Source organism: Dipodomys merriami, unplaced genomic scaffold (genome assembly GCF_024711535.1).
Source record: "Dipodomys merriami isolate MVZ:Mamm:240054 unplaced genomic scaffold, mDipMer1.0.p SCAF_22, whole genome shotgun sequence".
Taxonomy (NCBI): Eukaryota; Metazoa; Chordata; class Mammalia; order Rodentia; family Heteromyidae; genus Dipodomys; species Dipodomys merriami.
Window position 1 is genome coordinate 20,186,297 of NW_027203604.1, and position 15,577 is coordinate 20,201,873.

General features: G+C 55.1%; 1 protein-coding gene across 1 annotated transcript; it reads right to left on the reverse strand.

The window, feature by feature from the left end:
* Positions 1-8,730: 8,730 nt before the first annotated feature.
* On the reverse strand, positions 8,731-10,420 carry Hspb1 (heat shock protein family B (small) member 1). Its single transcript, XM_070033110.1, has 3 exons — positions 9,882-10,420; positions 9,132-9,195; positions 8,731-9,037 (listed from the first exon to the last, which is right to left on the reverse strand). Exons 1-3 carry the CDS (start codon positions 10,243-10,245, stop codon positions 8,848-8,850), a joined length of 618 nt encoding a protein of 205 aa, XP_069889211.1. The 5' UTR covers positions 10,246-10,420; the 3' UTR covers positions 8,731-8,847.
* Positions 10,421-15,577: the final 5,157 nt, after the last annotated feature.

Genomic DNA, 15,577 nt, shown 5'->3' on the forward strand with positions numbered 1-15,577 from the left:
GAGCAGGGCAGGAACTTGCCAAAAGTATTGGCCCAGACACTGATACTGGGGCTTGAACTCAGAGCCTCATGCTCTCACTTGGCTTTTCCGGCAAAGCTCGTGTTCTTTAGTCTTGTCTGGCTTTTCTGCCTGTACTGGCTTCAAACCACTGCTCTTTAGCTCTGGGTATTCTGAGTAGCTTGTATTACAGGCATGGATCACCAGGGCCTGGCTTATTTTTTATTGTTGTGAGATGGTATTGTTTCCCAGCCTGGCCTCATACTGCTGAGCCCAAGCTGTCTTCTTGCCTCAGCCCCAAGTTGTTGGAATTCTAAGAACATACCACTGCTCCCAGCTCTTCAGTTTTGAGATTTTCCTGAGGCCGGGTCTGTGGGAGCATTCCTATAATCCCAGCATTCCCTGAGCTCCTAAGCCAGCCTGGGCTTAATAGAGAGAGACCCTGTCTCAAACACCCACTAACAGGTCAGGCATGATGGCTCAAGCATGTAATCCTAGCTACTTTGAAGGTGGAGATCAGCTGGGCACTGGTAGATCACAACTGTAATCCCAGCTGCTCAGGAGGCTGAGATCTGAGGATTATGGTTCAAAGCCAGCCCAGGCAGAACAGTCCTGGTGACTCTTAACTCTAGTTAACCACTCAATAAAACTGGAAGTAGAGCTGTGGCTCAAAGTGGTAAAGCACTACCTTTGAGTAAAGTGCTCAGGCCTGAGTTCAAGGCCAGCTCAGGCATAAAAGTTCTCAGGGACTTCATCTTAACCAACAGCTGGGTGGGTGCAACATGTGCTTGTTATCCCAGCAGCGAAAAGCATAAATAGCAGGAAAGCCAAAGCCTGGGCATAAAGGTAGCTTTGAAAGTAGCTCAAGCTGGGAGCAGGTGGCTTACACCTGTAATCCTAGCTACTCAGGAGGCTGAGATCTGAAGATCATGGTTCAAAGCCAGCCTGGGCAGGAAAGTCCATGAGTCTTATCTCCAGTTGACCACCAGAAAGTAGAAATGGCACTGTGGCTCAAATGGTAGAATGCTCGCCTTGAGATGAAGAGCTCAGGGACAGCACTTCAGCCTAGAGTTCAAGCCCCACCACTGACAAAAAAAAAAAAAAAAAGTGGTAGTGCTTGCCTTGAACTGAAGAGCTGAGGGATAGCGCCAAGCCCCACCACTGACAAAAGGGGGGCATGGTTCAAATGGCAGAGTGTCTGCTCAGCAAGCTGGAGGCCCCAAGTTCAAACTCTATCATGACCTCAAAACAAGGGGGGTTATGGGAATCATTCTTGTAATCCCAACTACTGAGGAGGCAGAAGTAGGATCATGGCCTGAGGCCAGCTCAAGCAAGAAATCAGTATCAGGGATGGGTAGTAGGGATGGACTCATGTCCTTTCCTAACCAGCTATGTAGCCCAGGCTGGCCTTGAGCACAAGGTCCCTCCGCTTCAGCCTTTGGAGTGCTGGGACAGGTGTACATCTCTGGTTCAGCATGTTGGAAAACGTGAAACAACCAGCAGTAAAAAATGACCCACTATCTTTCAGGCCAGGCGTAGAATTCATCCCAAGAACTGTTGGGTGGATTAGAAGCCATCACTGAGGTCATCCAGTGCTAGGGTCTTGGAGTACAACACATAGTTGCTGTTTGCCTGAGGTTTGAGCGAGCACTGGGCAGCCTGTGCTATTTCTGTGCAATTACTATATGCATTGGCCTCTCCAGTGGTCAGCTGAAATTGCACAAACTGCACACTGCCTCATGGTGAGCTGAGCGGCTAAGAATGGCAGCCAAGGTCTCCAAGCAACCTTCTGAAAACGTACTTGCTCTCCTGTGTTTCTGGGCATTGACGTTAAGTAGCCACTGGTCCAATCAGAACATTGAAATGTGCCGTACCAGCTTGCTCCTTAGCCTGCTGGCTTGTTTCCCAGGTCTGTGGATAAATGTGGTTCAGGCTAAATGGCCAAAACACTGCTTTGTGGATACCTGGGGTCAGTGGAAGAGGGGCTGGACCCAGGCAAGGTGTGAAGACCATTTCCCAGGCTGAAGGCTAGAGCTCAGTGGTAGAGCGCCTGGGTTCCATCCCAAGTGTAGCAAGAAAAGTAAAATTCTGGTTGGACTTGGAGATGTGACTGAAGTGGTAGAGTGCCAGTCATGAGCAAAAATGCTCTGTGCAAGCTGAGTTCAGTGTCGGCACACACCGCATGCACATTCCAGCTTACTGATGAAGGTACGTGGTACCCATAGGTTGGGGACCATTTCAGTGGTTTGTTTTAGGGGCTTGAACTCGGCCTCAAGCCCAGGTTTTTTACTCAGGTTTTTCAGCATTCTACCACTTGAGCTACACCTCCATCTCTAGCTTCTTGCTAGTAATTGGAGATAAAGAAGCCGGGTGCCAGTGGCTCAGTCCTCATGATTCAAAGCCAGCGCAGGCAGGAAAGTCCATGAGACTCTTACCTCCAGTTAACCACCAGAAAACTGGAAGTGGTGCTGTGGCTCAAGTGGTAGAGTGCTTGCCTTGAGCTGAAGAGCTCAGGCCCAGAGTTCAAGCCCCGCAATTGACACCCCCCCCAAAAAAAAAAAGTGGGTTTGAATTCAGGGCCTTGAACTTACCTAGGCATGCACTCTACCATTTGAACCACATTTCCCAGTTCTTCAGTTATTTGTCAGATTGTCAGATAGGGTCTCAATTTTTCATCTGGGCCAGCTTGAACCTCAGTCTTCCTGATCCCTACCTCCTTAGTAGCCAGGTTCAAGTTCCAAACCACCATGCTTGGCCTTGTTTACATTTTTTCAAGATGAGCTCTCACTATGTATATGTAGTCCAGGCTTGCCTTGAATGTGCAGCCATCCTGCCTTAGCTCCCCAAGTGCTGGGATTACAAAGGTGTACTACCAGACCAGGCTAGTACTGAAGGATCTTGCTTCTCCAGCCTTTTACTCGTCTTCAGTAGTAACAGGCTCAGTTACCTAAGCTGACAAACCCAACACTTAATCTCTGAAGAATGGGTCAGAAGAACCGAGGCACCACAAACAGTGTCACATTTGCTCCCTGGGCTCTTCTAGGCTGGGTGTTTTGCCTTCTAGGATAGAGCAGTATTAGGTACTCAGTAAATATGTGTGCTCAGTACTCTCTCCTAAATGTGTTCAATTGAGTTATGTCCCCAGCATTGTCCTCAGGATCAAGCAAGAGTGACTTAGAGATTCCTTCAGTCTGGGTCTGCTTGGCATTAAGCTATTTCTTCCCACTAATGGACAAATTGCCCTCCTACTTACTAGCTCTTAGACAATATATCTTTTTACACACACAACACATACACACACACCGCAACTTGAAAGGCATCTTGGTTGTGCAAGTTTTTGTTCTGAGCAGTACTGGCGTGGAACCAGGGTCTCACATGCCAGGCAAGCACTCTACCACTGAGCTGCATCTCTGGCCTGTTTGTCAGTTTCTGCAAGCCAGTTGGCCAAGTTCCTTGTAGATCACATTAGGTTTAGCAAGATATATCTTGCGATAGAGAATCTGCTTAGGTTCGAAGGCCACTTCTGGGACCCTCCTTGCTAGGAATGCTGTATATGTGGTGAGTTCTAGGAAGGAAGGGTAAGCGGGGAGGAGGTCAGTGAGGAGTGAAAAACAGCCTGTGGCCCCAAATCTGGAGCAACTAAAACCTGGGTAAACAATACAGCACTCAGCTGCCTGTACCTGACTGCAGACATTTTGGATGAGTTAACATGCAGGTTCCTACCCTGTGCCAGTGGCCTACATCTGTAATCCTAGCTCAGGAAGCTGAGATCTGAGGATTGCGGTTTGAAGCCAGCCCTGGCTGGAAAGTCCGAGACTCTTGTGTCCAATAAACCAGTGAAAAACCAGAAGTGGTAGATCCTTAGCTTTGAGCACAAAGAGGCTCAGGGGCCAGGTGTGCTGGCTCAGGCCTGTAATCCTAGCAACTCAGGAGCCTGAGATCTGAGGATCACGGTTCAAAGCCAGCCCGGGTAGGAAAGGCCATGAGATTTATTTCCAATAAACCACTCGGAAAACTAGAAGTAGTGCTGTGGCTCAACTGGCAGAGCGCTAGACTTGCTGAAGAGCTGAGGGACAGCGTCCAGGCACAGAGTTCAAGCCCCACGACCTCCCCCTTCTCCCCCAAAAAAGACAAAACATGCAGGCTTCCTAAATTCTACCCAGATCATCAAGATCAGGATGCTACATCTCTGCTGACAGAGAATAAAATCTAGTCTATATTCAGTGGCGATTTGTGGTGTATTTATTTAGTAGTACTGGGCCACAATGAAGCTGAGCAGGTTAGAAAACAAAACAGCTTTGGCCCATCCCTCGGGGCTTCACCCGTGTCCATGGATCTGACCCTGCCCCATTACCTGGTTGCCCAAGTGCCTTAGGGAAGCCAGGCCGCCGGGCCGGGGGCATCCCGCACCCCTCCTGGCCGGGGCTGGTCACCACCCCGCTTTGCTCCGTCCTCTGCGGCCGCCTGGTGGACGCCGCGGGTTCTGCAGCCAGCCCTCCCAGAGGCCGCCCCTCTAGATCCTGCCCACATGGGTTCCAGCCTTCCAGGAGTCCCCATCCCTGGGCTTCCTAGTGACCTCCCCTCCCGGATGCATGGACCCCAGCGGAGGACCGGCTGCCCCCGCGATTCCGGGTGCGGGCGGGCGTCGTCCAGGCTCCCGCGTGTCCCGAGCTGAGAAGCTGAGACGCTCCGGTGGCTCGGGTGCCCGGATGTCATCTAGCCCCGCCCTCTCCTATCACGGAAGCCGTCTTCCGGCGTGGTCGGAAGCGGGAACCAGTCACAGGCCAGCTCTCCTGGCGCCGCCAATGGCAGGCCTGTTGCTGGGGCTCGAGGCCCCGCCCCTCCGTAGTTGCGGGCTGTGCTGCCGCTGGGCTCGCCTGGTGCTCCCGCTGACTGACGGACTCGCGGTTCGTGGCCGGCGGCTTGGGGGCGGAGGGGGGAGGTTACAGGTGGAGGGTGTGCCCGCCCCAGAGTGGCCCCATCTCTGGCCTACACCGGCTGTCGCTCCTTCGCTCCCACGGATCTCGTCTGGAAGCTTCCCAGAGGAGGGGCCCAGGCCAGCCCCCTTGCCCCGATCTGCAGGGCCCTGGGACGTCCCGGAGGGGCCTGGCGGCTTGACCGGGAGGTTCACACGCTGCCCCCGGCGGCACAGTCTGGCCGTTCCCCATGCGTGCACGTGCTCTTTTGGGAAGACGATTTTGCCCAATCGCTAGCAACTGAGTTCCTTCAGCCGCGGGCTCACACCTGCAATCCACCTACGCCGGAGGCCGAGATCTGAGGATCGCGGTTCGAAGCCAGCCCTGGAAGGAATGGCCGTGAGACTCATCTCCAGTGCACTGTGGCTAAAGGGGTAGAGTGCTAGCCTTGAGCAAAAAAGCTCAGGGACAGCGCCTAGACCCTGAGTTTAAGCCCCAGGACCGGCAAACACACACACACACACACACACACACACACTTACCAAAAATATAATAGTAGTAATGGTAATAATAGAAAAACGGTCAGAGATTTGAACCCACGCACTTGATATTAGTGCCCATAAATGTACCCACAATCCTCTGCTGCCTCTCAGTGGTCTGGGATTGCTAAAAGGATTTAGTCAGCTAAGGATTAAGGTTGGTACCTGGCAAGTACAGACCTTGCAATGCTAGGGTCTGATTTCAGGGCTTCCTGTCTAGTGCTCTACCACTTCAACCACACCCCCAGTCCTTTTGCTTCTGGTTTGTTTCTCAAATAGGGTTTCCAGATGATTTTGCCCAGTCTGGTCTTGAACAGAGATCCTCCTATTATCTGTCTGCTGAGTTTCTAGGACTACAGGCATGCACTACCACACCTGTCTATGCATAGGTCTGATCACTGGGCACAATGATCAACATCCCCTGCAGCAAAAATGTGCCAGGCTCTGCAGAGCCCCAGAATCTAGTCCACAGCAGCCAGACCCTGAACTGCAGAGTCAAAGGCTGGCAGCTGGCAGCAGGACAGTGAACAGGATTCTTGGAGCCTGACACCCAGAAGAGAGAATTGAGCCAAAGGCACGCTGGGTAGGGATGAGAGTGGGCTCACTATTTCTCAAGGCTGGGCATGGGTTTGCCCTTTATTCTTCTGCAGGCTTGACAGGGCAGAGATTCCCAAAGGTGGGCATTATGGAGTGTCTATGCCCTCTCTGGGAGAGTGCCTGTGGGCCAGTCACGTGCTGTCCTACTTGGGCCTGGGGTCAGAGGAGAGCCTCAGGACCTAGGTGGCGCCCATTCACAGGGTGCATGGGGCCTAGGCTTCCTGCCTTAGTGTGGCTGGCCTGCAGAGCCAAGCCTTGGGGGTTATGTGGCGCACCTACTGGGTATTAGGAATTCCTCCTCCAGAACCTCTCCTTCCTTAAGCTGTTGTTCAGGGGCTCCAGGACTCCTGGTAATGGATATACACTCATGGCTCAAGGCTGGGCAGCCCTTGAGCAGAGCATCTTCAACTGGACTGTAAAAGGTCATTTGTACCTGTGCCTCACACTTGTAATTCTACTTACATGGTAGGCTGAGATTGGGAGGATCACTGTTGCAGGTGAGTCCTGGCAGGAAAATCTGAAACTCCATATGCCTGTGATCCTAGCAACCATGGGAAGCCTAAAATAGGTGGATTGCAGCTCAGGCACACATCTCAGGTAGGGAGCAACACCCTAGCTCCAAAAAAGCCATCGAAAAATGGGGCTGGAGGAGTGACTTGAATGCAGAACACCAGCCTAGCAAGCATGAGCGTCCTTAGTTCAAACCCCAGTACCAAGCTGGAGTGGGGGAGAGTCTGAGCACCAGACTCAAAGAGGGGTGGGGTTTTGGGGAGAACAGTAGGGCTGGAGCTAAGTAAGGGTGAGTGAGTCAGGGGGGTCAGTTGGATGGCAGTTCAGAAGGGGCCTGAAGAGGAGGGGGAGGGTGGGAAAGCCAGGAGGAGGGCTGTGGTGGGGAGGGGCTCAGGGACCTCCTTGTCATCCATCCACTTCATTAAGGGATGGGCCCCCCTGTCCTGGGTTCCCCCAAACAGAAATCCTCCTGGCCATAAGAGGCCACTACCTGCAAGAACCCAGCACTGTCCACATCCTTAGTCTCCCCCTCCCTGAAATTGGCCTTCCACCACTCAGGGGACCCTGGAAAGCCCTAGCCTTGTGGTTCCTGCACAAGATTGACAATAGACAATCAGGCCCGCTAGCCCCTGTGGAAGTGAATATATAACCCCAGCTACTCAGGAGGTAGGTGCAACAGGATTGTCATCTGAGGCTCACCCCAGAGGTCTCTTCCGTCCTGGGATTGGGTGGTGGAGAGGGGAGAACTGAATTGTTTTTTCAGGTAGAGTCTAGCACTTTTGCCAGGACTTGCCTCAGATGACAATCCACCCTCCCCACCTGCATAGCAGGGCTTATAGGCCTGTTGTACCACACCCATCCTTGGCAGTTGAGCAGCCCTAATTGTAGGCCTCCTCCTCCTCCTCTTCCTTCTGAGTCCCCAACAAGCCTTATTTGGCAGTCATTCAAGATGGAGAAACCCTCTCTCCCTCCAGGCTTTGAGTCTGGGTCAGTCTGCTCTCCTCTGCTTCTAGCCACAGTCCCTCACTTCAGAACTTCAACTCCAACAAGTTTTATGGCCTTTTTTTTTTTTTCTTCTTGTCAGTCATGGGGCTTGAACTCAGAGCCTGGGCACTGTCCCTTAGCTCTTTTACTCAAGGCTAGAGTTCTACCATTTGAGCCACAGCTCCACTTTCAGTATTCTGGTGGCTAACTAGAGAGGAGTCTCAGGGACTTTCCTGCTTTGAACCATGATCTTCAGATCTCAGCCTCCTGAGTAACTAGGATTACAGGTGTAAGCCACTGATACCTGGTACTTGTTGCTTCTTTGAGCTGCACTGTACCCACTTGTGAAGCGGGAATCATTGGGATGACTGGAGGATGACACCACAAGGGCACAGCAGGCAGCCACACCCTGGCAGGCCACAGCATCCCCCGTGGCAGCCACAGAACTGGTGAGCAGAGCTGACTCTCCAGGTGTCACTGCAGGAGTGTGGAGGGGTCCAACAGACTCAGGAACCAGAGGGGGGTTGGGAGGATGAATCTGGGCAGCACCCTGGCCTGCAGGGCACAGAGCTGAGCTGCCAGCTGGACTAGCACCATTCTTTCATGTTTATTTACCTGCTGGAATCTTTCCAAGTCCAGCCACCTGCCACAGCCAGCCAGACCTGCTCTGCCTCGATGCCCACTCCAGATGTGGGGAGAACACGATTGGGGGAGGGGAGGGGATGGGTGTGTCAGACAAGTCTCTGCAGGATGCAGCTGCTCCCAGCTGTCCTGGGAACAACGAGTTGCTGTGGGCTTCAAGGAACATGGGAAGCCTCAGACGCCAGGACCCCTGAAAGTGGAAAGCCCTTACATCCTTCAAACTGCCCTGTGTGTGCCAGTTCTGAGGCCAAACTCAGAGCCTGGCAGATGACCCTTAGTTTTTTCTCTGAAGCTAGCACTCTACAATTGAAGCCACAGCTCCACTTCTGACTTTTTTGGTGGTTCGCTGGAGATAGGCATTTCATGGAATTTCCTGCCCAGGCTGGCTTTGAACTGTGATCTTCAAATCTCAGCCTCCTAAGTAGCCAGGATCACAAGTGTGAGCCACCGGCTCCCTTTAGGGATCTGAGAACCCTCTGCCATCGGCCCTCCCCCAGAGATGACAAGGCCATCAACTCCTCCGGGGCCATCAACAAACACCAGGCTCCTAGACTGACTTACATTTTATTTGCGGAAAACAGAACTACAAGTATCAAAAGAGACGTGGGGAGAGCAGGGCAGCCTTGACGGTGCCTTCGGGGTGAGCAGCAGGACCCCTTGCTCTAATTGTTTGCAGACTGCTGGGACTTCCCAGCCTCGGGGCCCCCCAGCTGGGCACGGGCCTCGAAGGTGACCGGGATGGTGATCTCCGCGGACTGTGTGGCGGGCTTGGGCAGCGGCGCTTCAACGGTGAGCGTCCCCTCAGGGGACAGGGAGGAGGACACCAGCGTGGGGTCCACACCAGGGGGCAGCCTGGATGTGCGGAGAGGGGGGGGCACAGTCACATCCTCCCATCCCACCCTGTTCCCCTAATTACCCCCCCCTCACCTGGGGCGCCCGGACTCACGTGTACTTGCGGGTGAAACACCGGGAGATGTAGCCATGCTCGTCCTGTCTCTCCTCGTGCTTGCCTGGGGTGAAGGGGTGGAGAGGGTGAGGCGGGGGGTGGGGGGGGGGCGGGGGGCACTTACATCCCAACAGGTCCGGATCTCCGATCCCAGGCCCGCCAGGGGCTCAGGGCGGCCGGGTCTGGCGGACTGGGCCTGGGAACTGCGAGTCCTGGGAACTGCGGAGCGGAGGCGCGGCGCGGGCGGGGCGCGGCACGCCCCCTCGGCAGCCCGGGCCCGGGACCAGCCGGCCGCGGATTTGGCGCTGAGCCCGAGGCCCCGGTGGTTCTTTCCCAGTGACCTTATTTTCCTTTCGTGCTAGTGCAGGGGCTTGAACTCGGGTCCTCGCGCTTGGCTTGGCTTTTTCCACTAAAGACCGGCACTCTACCACTGAAGGCACAGCTCTAGGTCCACTTGTGTGTGCATGTGTGTGTGCGCGTGCGTGTGTCTCATTGGCGGTCAGAGTCTCACGAATTTTAACCCCGGGCTGGCTTCGGACCGCAATCCTCACCCCAGCCTCTCCATACTGGGACGCCAGGCGTGCGCCCTGGCGCCCGGAGGCTTTGAGCCGCCCGCCCGGGGCCCGCATCCCGCAATCCTAAACACGGGCTGAAACCCACAGGGAACTTTTTTCTTAAGGGAAGAAGAAAGAGAAGCCGGGTCCCGGTCTCCCAGCCCCGCGGGCCGGGCCCCCCCCCCGCGGTCCTCACCCGTGATCTCCACCAGGCCGTCCTTGGTCTTCACCGTCAGCTCCTCGGGCGCGAAGTGGCCGACGTCCAGCGCCACGCGCCAGCGGTCGGCCGTGAGCCGCAGCTCGGAGACGCCGCTGCCCAGCCGCGGGGCGAGCGCGCGCCCCGGGGCGGCCGCGGACAGCGCGGCGGCCGCGGGAACCTCGGCGGCGGGCAGCGGGCGCACGTAGCCCGGCCAGGTGCCCAGCCACTGCGCCCACTCTTCGGGCAGCCGCGGCGACCCGAAAGCCTGGTCGAAGAGGCGGTTGGACGCGGGGTACCAGTCCCGGAACGGGTCCCAGCTGGGGCTGCGCAGCAGCGAGAAGGGCACGCGGCGCTCGGCCATGGCGCGGGAGGCGGCGGTGCGGGGCGAGATCGGACGGAGGAGCGGAGGTGGCGCGCGGGGCCGGGGCGCAGATGAGCCCGCCGCCGCCCGGACGCGCTTTTATGGGGCCGCGGCCGGGTATTTTTAGCGGGCGGCGCCCGGGTCTCTATTCATGGCGATGACCGGCGGGGCCCCTCCCTCCCTGCGCATTCTTCTTCCTGGGGGGACGGGGGGGGGGGGGGCGGTGGCCCGGCCGGGCGGGGCGGTTCTGCCCACATCTGGAAACTTCTCTCCTTCCAGAAAACAAAAGCCGGCACCACCGGCGCTGGCCCGGCGGAGGCCCGGCTGCGCGGCGGCGGCCTGCGGCCCCGGCCCGTATTCTCTGATTAACACTGAACAAAGCTGAGTCAGGTTGGCCTTCCAGTCCCCAGTCCCGGCCCAGGAGTGGCAGAGCCAGGTTTGTCTCACAGGGGGCTCGGGAGGGAAGTTGACAGCCTGAGCCCACTCATACTGCCACCCAGTGAGTACACTTGTGTGAGTTAGTGCCTCGATTTCCCCATCTAGACCAAGGAGGGGTGTGTGTGTGCCAGTACTGGGGCTGGAGCTCAGGCCAGGCTGAGTCCCTTTTTCATTCAACAACTCCACATGTGGCTTTTTGGTGGTTAGTTGGAAATAAAAGTCTCATGGACTTTCCTGCCCTGGGCTGGCTTCAAACCATGATACTCACATCTCAGCCTCCCGAGTTAGTCAGGATCACATGCTAAAGACTAGCGCCCACCCCATGGAGATGATCTCCATGATAATAATAACATGAACGTCACTGGCTGGCCTGAGGACCCATGACTTCATGCAGGTGAGTGCCGAGGCCCGGGGCCTGCTGTGTCATAATTATTAGTTACTGTTATCCGCTGGCATTCCAGAGGGGCAGAGTTTAGCCACTTCCCTCCTACTCCAAGCAGGCTGGATGGGCCCTGATGGGAGTCTCTTGATGTCCAGTGCATGGGGGGCGGGGAACGAGATTAAGGTCACTGTGACATGTTTCAGCCATATCTATTTTGTCTCAGCCCGGAGACAGCGTACTCGTAGCTCTCATTGGCTGATGGCCTGGCCCCCTCTCCTTTAGACTGGTTCCCGCCCTCTTTTTACAGACTCTGCTTTCCAAACTCCTGATTTCTCACTGCCCAGAGGGACAAGCAGCGGCCCCAAGCTCACCCCTAGCCTAAGGCTCAGCCTCCATCCTGTCTCCTCCATCTAACCACCTATGTGGGCTCCTGTGTAGAAACTAACCACCCCAACTCTCCTGCCTTCCTTTCCCCTCCCTCAGGTCCTGTGCCCATCCTCCCCCACCCCCAAGCGGGAGAAGGGAAACCATTTTTTCTGCAAGCACCATTTGGCATGTGATGGTAGCTGGCATTGATGTTTGTGGTGCTGGAAAGATATGTCTATATTTGTGGAATTGTGAGTTCTGCCAGCAGCTGTCTCAGTGGTCAGATCCCATGAGCTCACAGACTTGACCAGACCCTAAGGTGGGCCTTCCCTTCCCCCACACCAGACTCAACTTTTTAGGGGGCCCAGCCCACTGACACCTTGTCCTGCGCAGGCCCAGACTGAGGGATTCCCCAAGGGCTGGCCTTGAGGAGCTGTGCTGGCATCAACCCCTGTGCCCTGCCGAGCCTCAGTTTCCTGAGGGGGAGGGGGGAAGGGAGGAAAGAGAGAGAGCAAGCTCATAGTTGCTTCCTTTCCTTTCCAGGCTGCCCATGGGGGACTGAGCAGAGCTGCTGGGTCATGACTCTTCCATCACCCCAGAGAGCACTGGAGATCCTGGGGCTCTCAGAGGGCAGAAAGCCAGGACCTCTGCCTTGATGCCAGCTCTTTGCCATCCTCTTCAAGAGTGACTGCATTAGGCAACTTCTAACCATTGTTCCCATCCCATCCCCACCCATCCCCAGCGCTGTAAATTCTGGGTGAGGTCAGAAGGCAAGAAAGACGTTCCTCTGGCTGCCCCTGCCTCTGCCTGTCCACCTTGGCCCAGACGGGAGCCCTGGGCACCGCACCCTATGCGGAGCTGTCAGATGTGGGCATCAGTGCTTTCAAGTGTGGCCCTGCCAAGCTCAGCCATGTTTGGGACGCCAGGGGATGTCTGGAGGCTCGGCTCCCTTCATCTCACTTGACACCAGGGCAAGGGGGAGCCGTCTTTGCAGCCCTGGCAAACCAGGGTGTGCCCACTATTGCACCCATGTGTCCAGAGTCCAACACATCTTCAAAAGGACCAGTTCTTACATCAGTTTGCCCACTGCAAGGGTGGAAGCCTGGGCGTGGGAATCAGGTGGGAGAGAAACTGGGTTTTGGGGTCAGATTGGGCTGGGCTTGAATCTGGCTCCCACAGCTTACCGGCCTGGTGACTGGTGAGTGACGATCGCCATGGTCAAGCAGCAGCTGAGGCTGCACCTGCCCATCTCACAGGGGCCCCATGTGTGTCCAGTGCCTGGTGCTCAGGCGCCCTTACTGTTACCATGACGACCTGGCACTTGAATACTGGGACTTGCTCTAATAAGATTTACCCAATTGTAGCTGCTTCCTGGACCTATTAAAGTAGCTAGCCAGAATCCTACTTTTTCATATGAGAAAACAGCATCAGCTTGACCTCAAGGTCACAGGTCAGGTAAGGGGTGGGAAGACTGGAACTCATCTTTTCCATCCAGCCAAGAGAATTCCCAACCAGTGCAGGGAGGCAGGGAGGTCTACAGGCGATTGGGTTCAGGGTACAGTGGTAGAGGTCAGCTGGGCAAGGAGGCCTGGGCCACATCCTCTGAGGCCCTCTGCAGCCTTGACCCTGGGGCCTTTCCTGGGAGAAACTGTTATCTTCACCTCACTATTGGGCTTGGCAAGCAGATCCAGAGCTGGGTGGCAGTGCCCATCTGTCTCACTGGCTTTTGGATGGTCTGTGTCTAGCTCCAGCATCAGGGTTTCGGATGTTTTCCTCTCCACCCTCACTCCCCTACAAAAAGGAAAACAGTTTTTTGATGATGTCCAGAAGGCATGGTGGTGTCTATAACCCCCGCTAGTCAGGAGGTAGATGTAAGGAGATCATTGACTAAGGCTGATTTGGGCCAAAGTGTGAGACCCTATCTGAAAAACTAAAAGCAAAAGGACTGAGATCTGAGGACTGTGGTTCAGAGCCAGCCCAGACAAAAAGTCTGAGACTCTTTTTTTTTTTTTTTGGTCGGTTGTGGGGCTTGACTCTGGGCCTGGGCGCTGTCCCTGTGCTCTTCAGCACAAGGCGAACGCTCTACTGTAGCTAGGATTACAGGCGTGAGCCCGGCAGTCTGGGACTCTTATCTCCGATGAACCACCAGAACACCAGAAGTGGTGCTGTAGCTCAAAGTAGTAGAGCACTAGCTTTGAGCTAAAAAGCTCAGGGACATTGCCCAAGTCCTGAGTTCAAGCCCCACAGCTGACAAAAAAGGGGGGCACTAGGGACATGGTTGGGGGTGGTAGAGCACTTGCCTAGCAAGTGTGAGGCCTTGATTTTAATCTCTAGTCCTGGAAAAAAAATAATTTCCCAGCTGGGTGTCGGTGGCTCATGCCTGTAATCCTAGCTACTCAGGAGGCTGAGATCTGAGGATCACGGTTCAAAGCCAGCCCAGGCAGGAAAGTCTGTGAGACTCTTATCTCCAATAAACCACTAGAAAACTGGAAGTGGTGCTGTGGCTCAAATGGTAGAGCGCTCGCCTTGAGCTGAAGAGCAGAGGGACAGTGCCCATGCCCAGAGTTCAAGCCCCATGGCCAACAACAACACAAAAAATTATAATTTCCCAGAAGCCACTGAGGCATTGGCCCTCCATAGCCTACCCCCTCCTCTGCCCTCTTCAGAGCACCCCTCTTCCTAACTGGGGTGCTCTGCATTGTATTCCTCCCATTGTACTGTGCCTCAGGATTTGGCCAGGCTAGCCATATCCAAGGCTAGCCTCTGCCAACTGCAGCCAGCCCCTCCCTTGCTGGCCCAGCTCGGAGAACACACTGGAATCTTCAGGCAGCTGCCTGAGCTCCCTGGAGGGGCCTGACAGCTGACCTGTGCCAGTCACTGGCTCTGCCACAACCAAGAATGTCGGCAGCAGTCATTAGAGCACAAAGGGAGGTGGAGAAGTGGGGGCGGGGGAGGGGAGGAAGAAGGGATGCTGGGTCTTCCTGGAAACTTCTAGATACTGCCTCTCTGGGAGTCCATTTCTAAAGCACTATCTCTAGCCTGCCTTCCCCCTGGGACTGATTTTTACCCTCTTTCTCCATCACCACTGAAGGGGGTTCAAGAGGGGCTAGGTGTCTGGTTTGGGGTCCCCCTGCCCTTGGCTGTTGAAGCCAGGGAATATGGGGACCTGGATGTTTCAGACCTTGGTCAGAGGCCAGCACTGTGACTCATTTTCTTCATCTGTACAATGAGACCATTGGACGGGATGTTCTGGAAGTCTCTTTCCAGGGCCATGAATCAAGTTACTCCTCTGCGCCTCCCACCCTCCCTGTGGCCTGCAGCTCCAGCAAAGTGTAAACTGGGGCGGGCCTGGGGGTGTGGATAGTGCTGCTGGAAGCCCATGCGTGACCAAACTTGGGTCTTCTCCTGGCCTCCAGTGTGTGCAACCTTGTAGATTCTCATTTTAAGTCAGGTTAGCTAGGACCTTCCCTCCTCTCTCCCTCCCCCCCTGCATCTAATCAGATGCTCCCCCCCAGTGATGCCCCATTACCCTGATGGGCTAGCCCAAATCCCCCTCACACTAATGACCTCTTCTTGCTCACTTGTCCCTACTGACCCCGATCCTGCTACCTGCCCCCACCCCGGGTTGAGCCAAGCGCCCCCTCCCAGCTACATCCTATCTCAGTGGTCCACCACGGTTTGCCAGCTATGACCCCTGAATACAACCTTCCTCACCACAGTTCCATAAGTGCCACCAAATGATTTCTTAAAAGGGGAGGGGAGGGGAGGCCCTGAGATGGAGCAGACTCAAGGAGAGGAGAGAAGAGAGCAGAGCAGAGCAGAGGAGAGGAGAGAAAAAAGAAGAGCTAGGCACTGGTGATTCTGCCTGTAATCCTAGCTTCTTCAGGAGGCTGAGATCTGAGGATCCAGGTTCAAGGCTAGCTTGGGCAAAGACTTTTTTTTCTTTTTTCTTTTTGCCATTCCTAGGGCTTGAACTCAGGGCCTGGGTGCTGTCCCGGAGCTTCTTTTGCTCAAGGCTAGCACTCTACCACATAAGCTACAGCGCCACCTCCAGCTCTGTTTATGTGGTACTGAGGAATTGAACTCAGGGCTTCATGTATGCTAGGCAAGCATTTTACCATTAAGCCATATTCTAAGTCTCTAGGC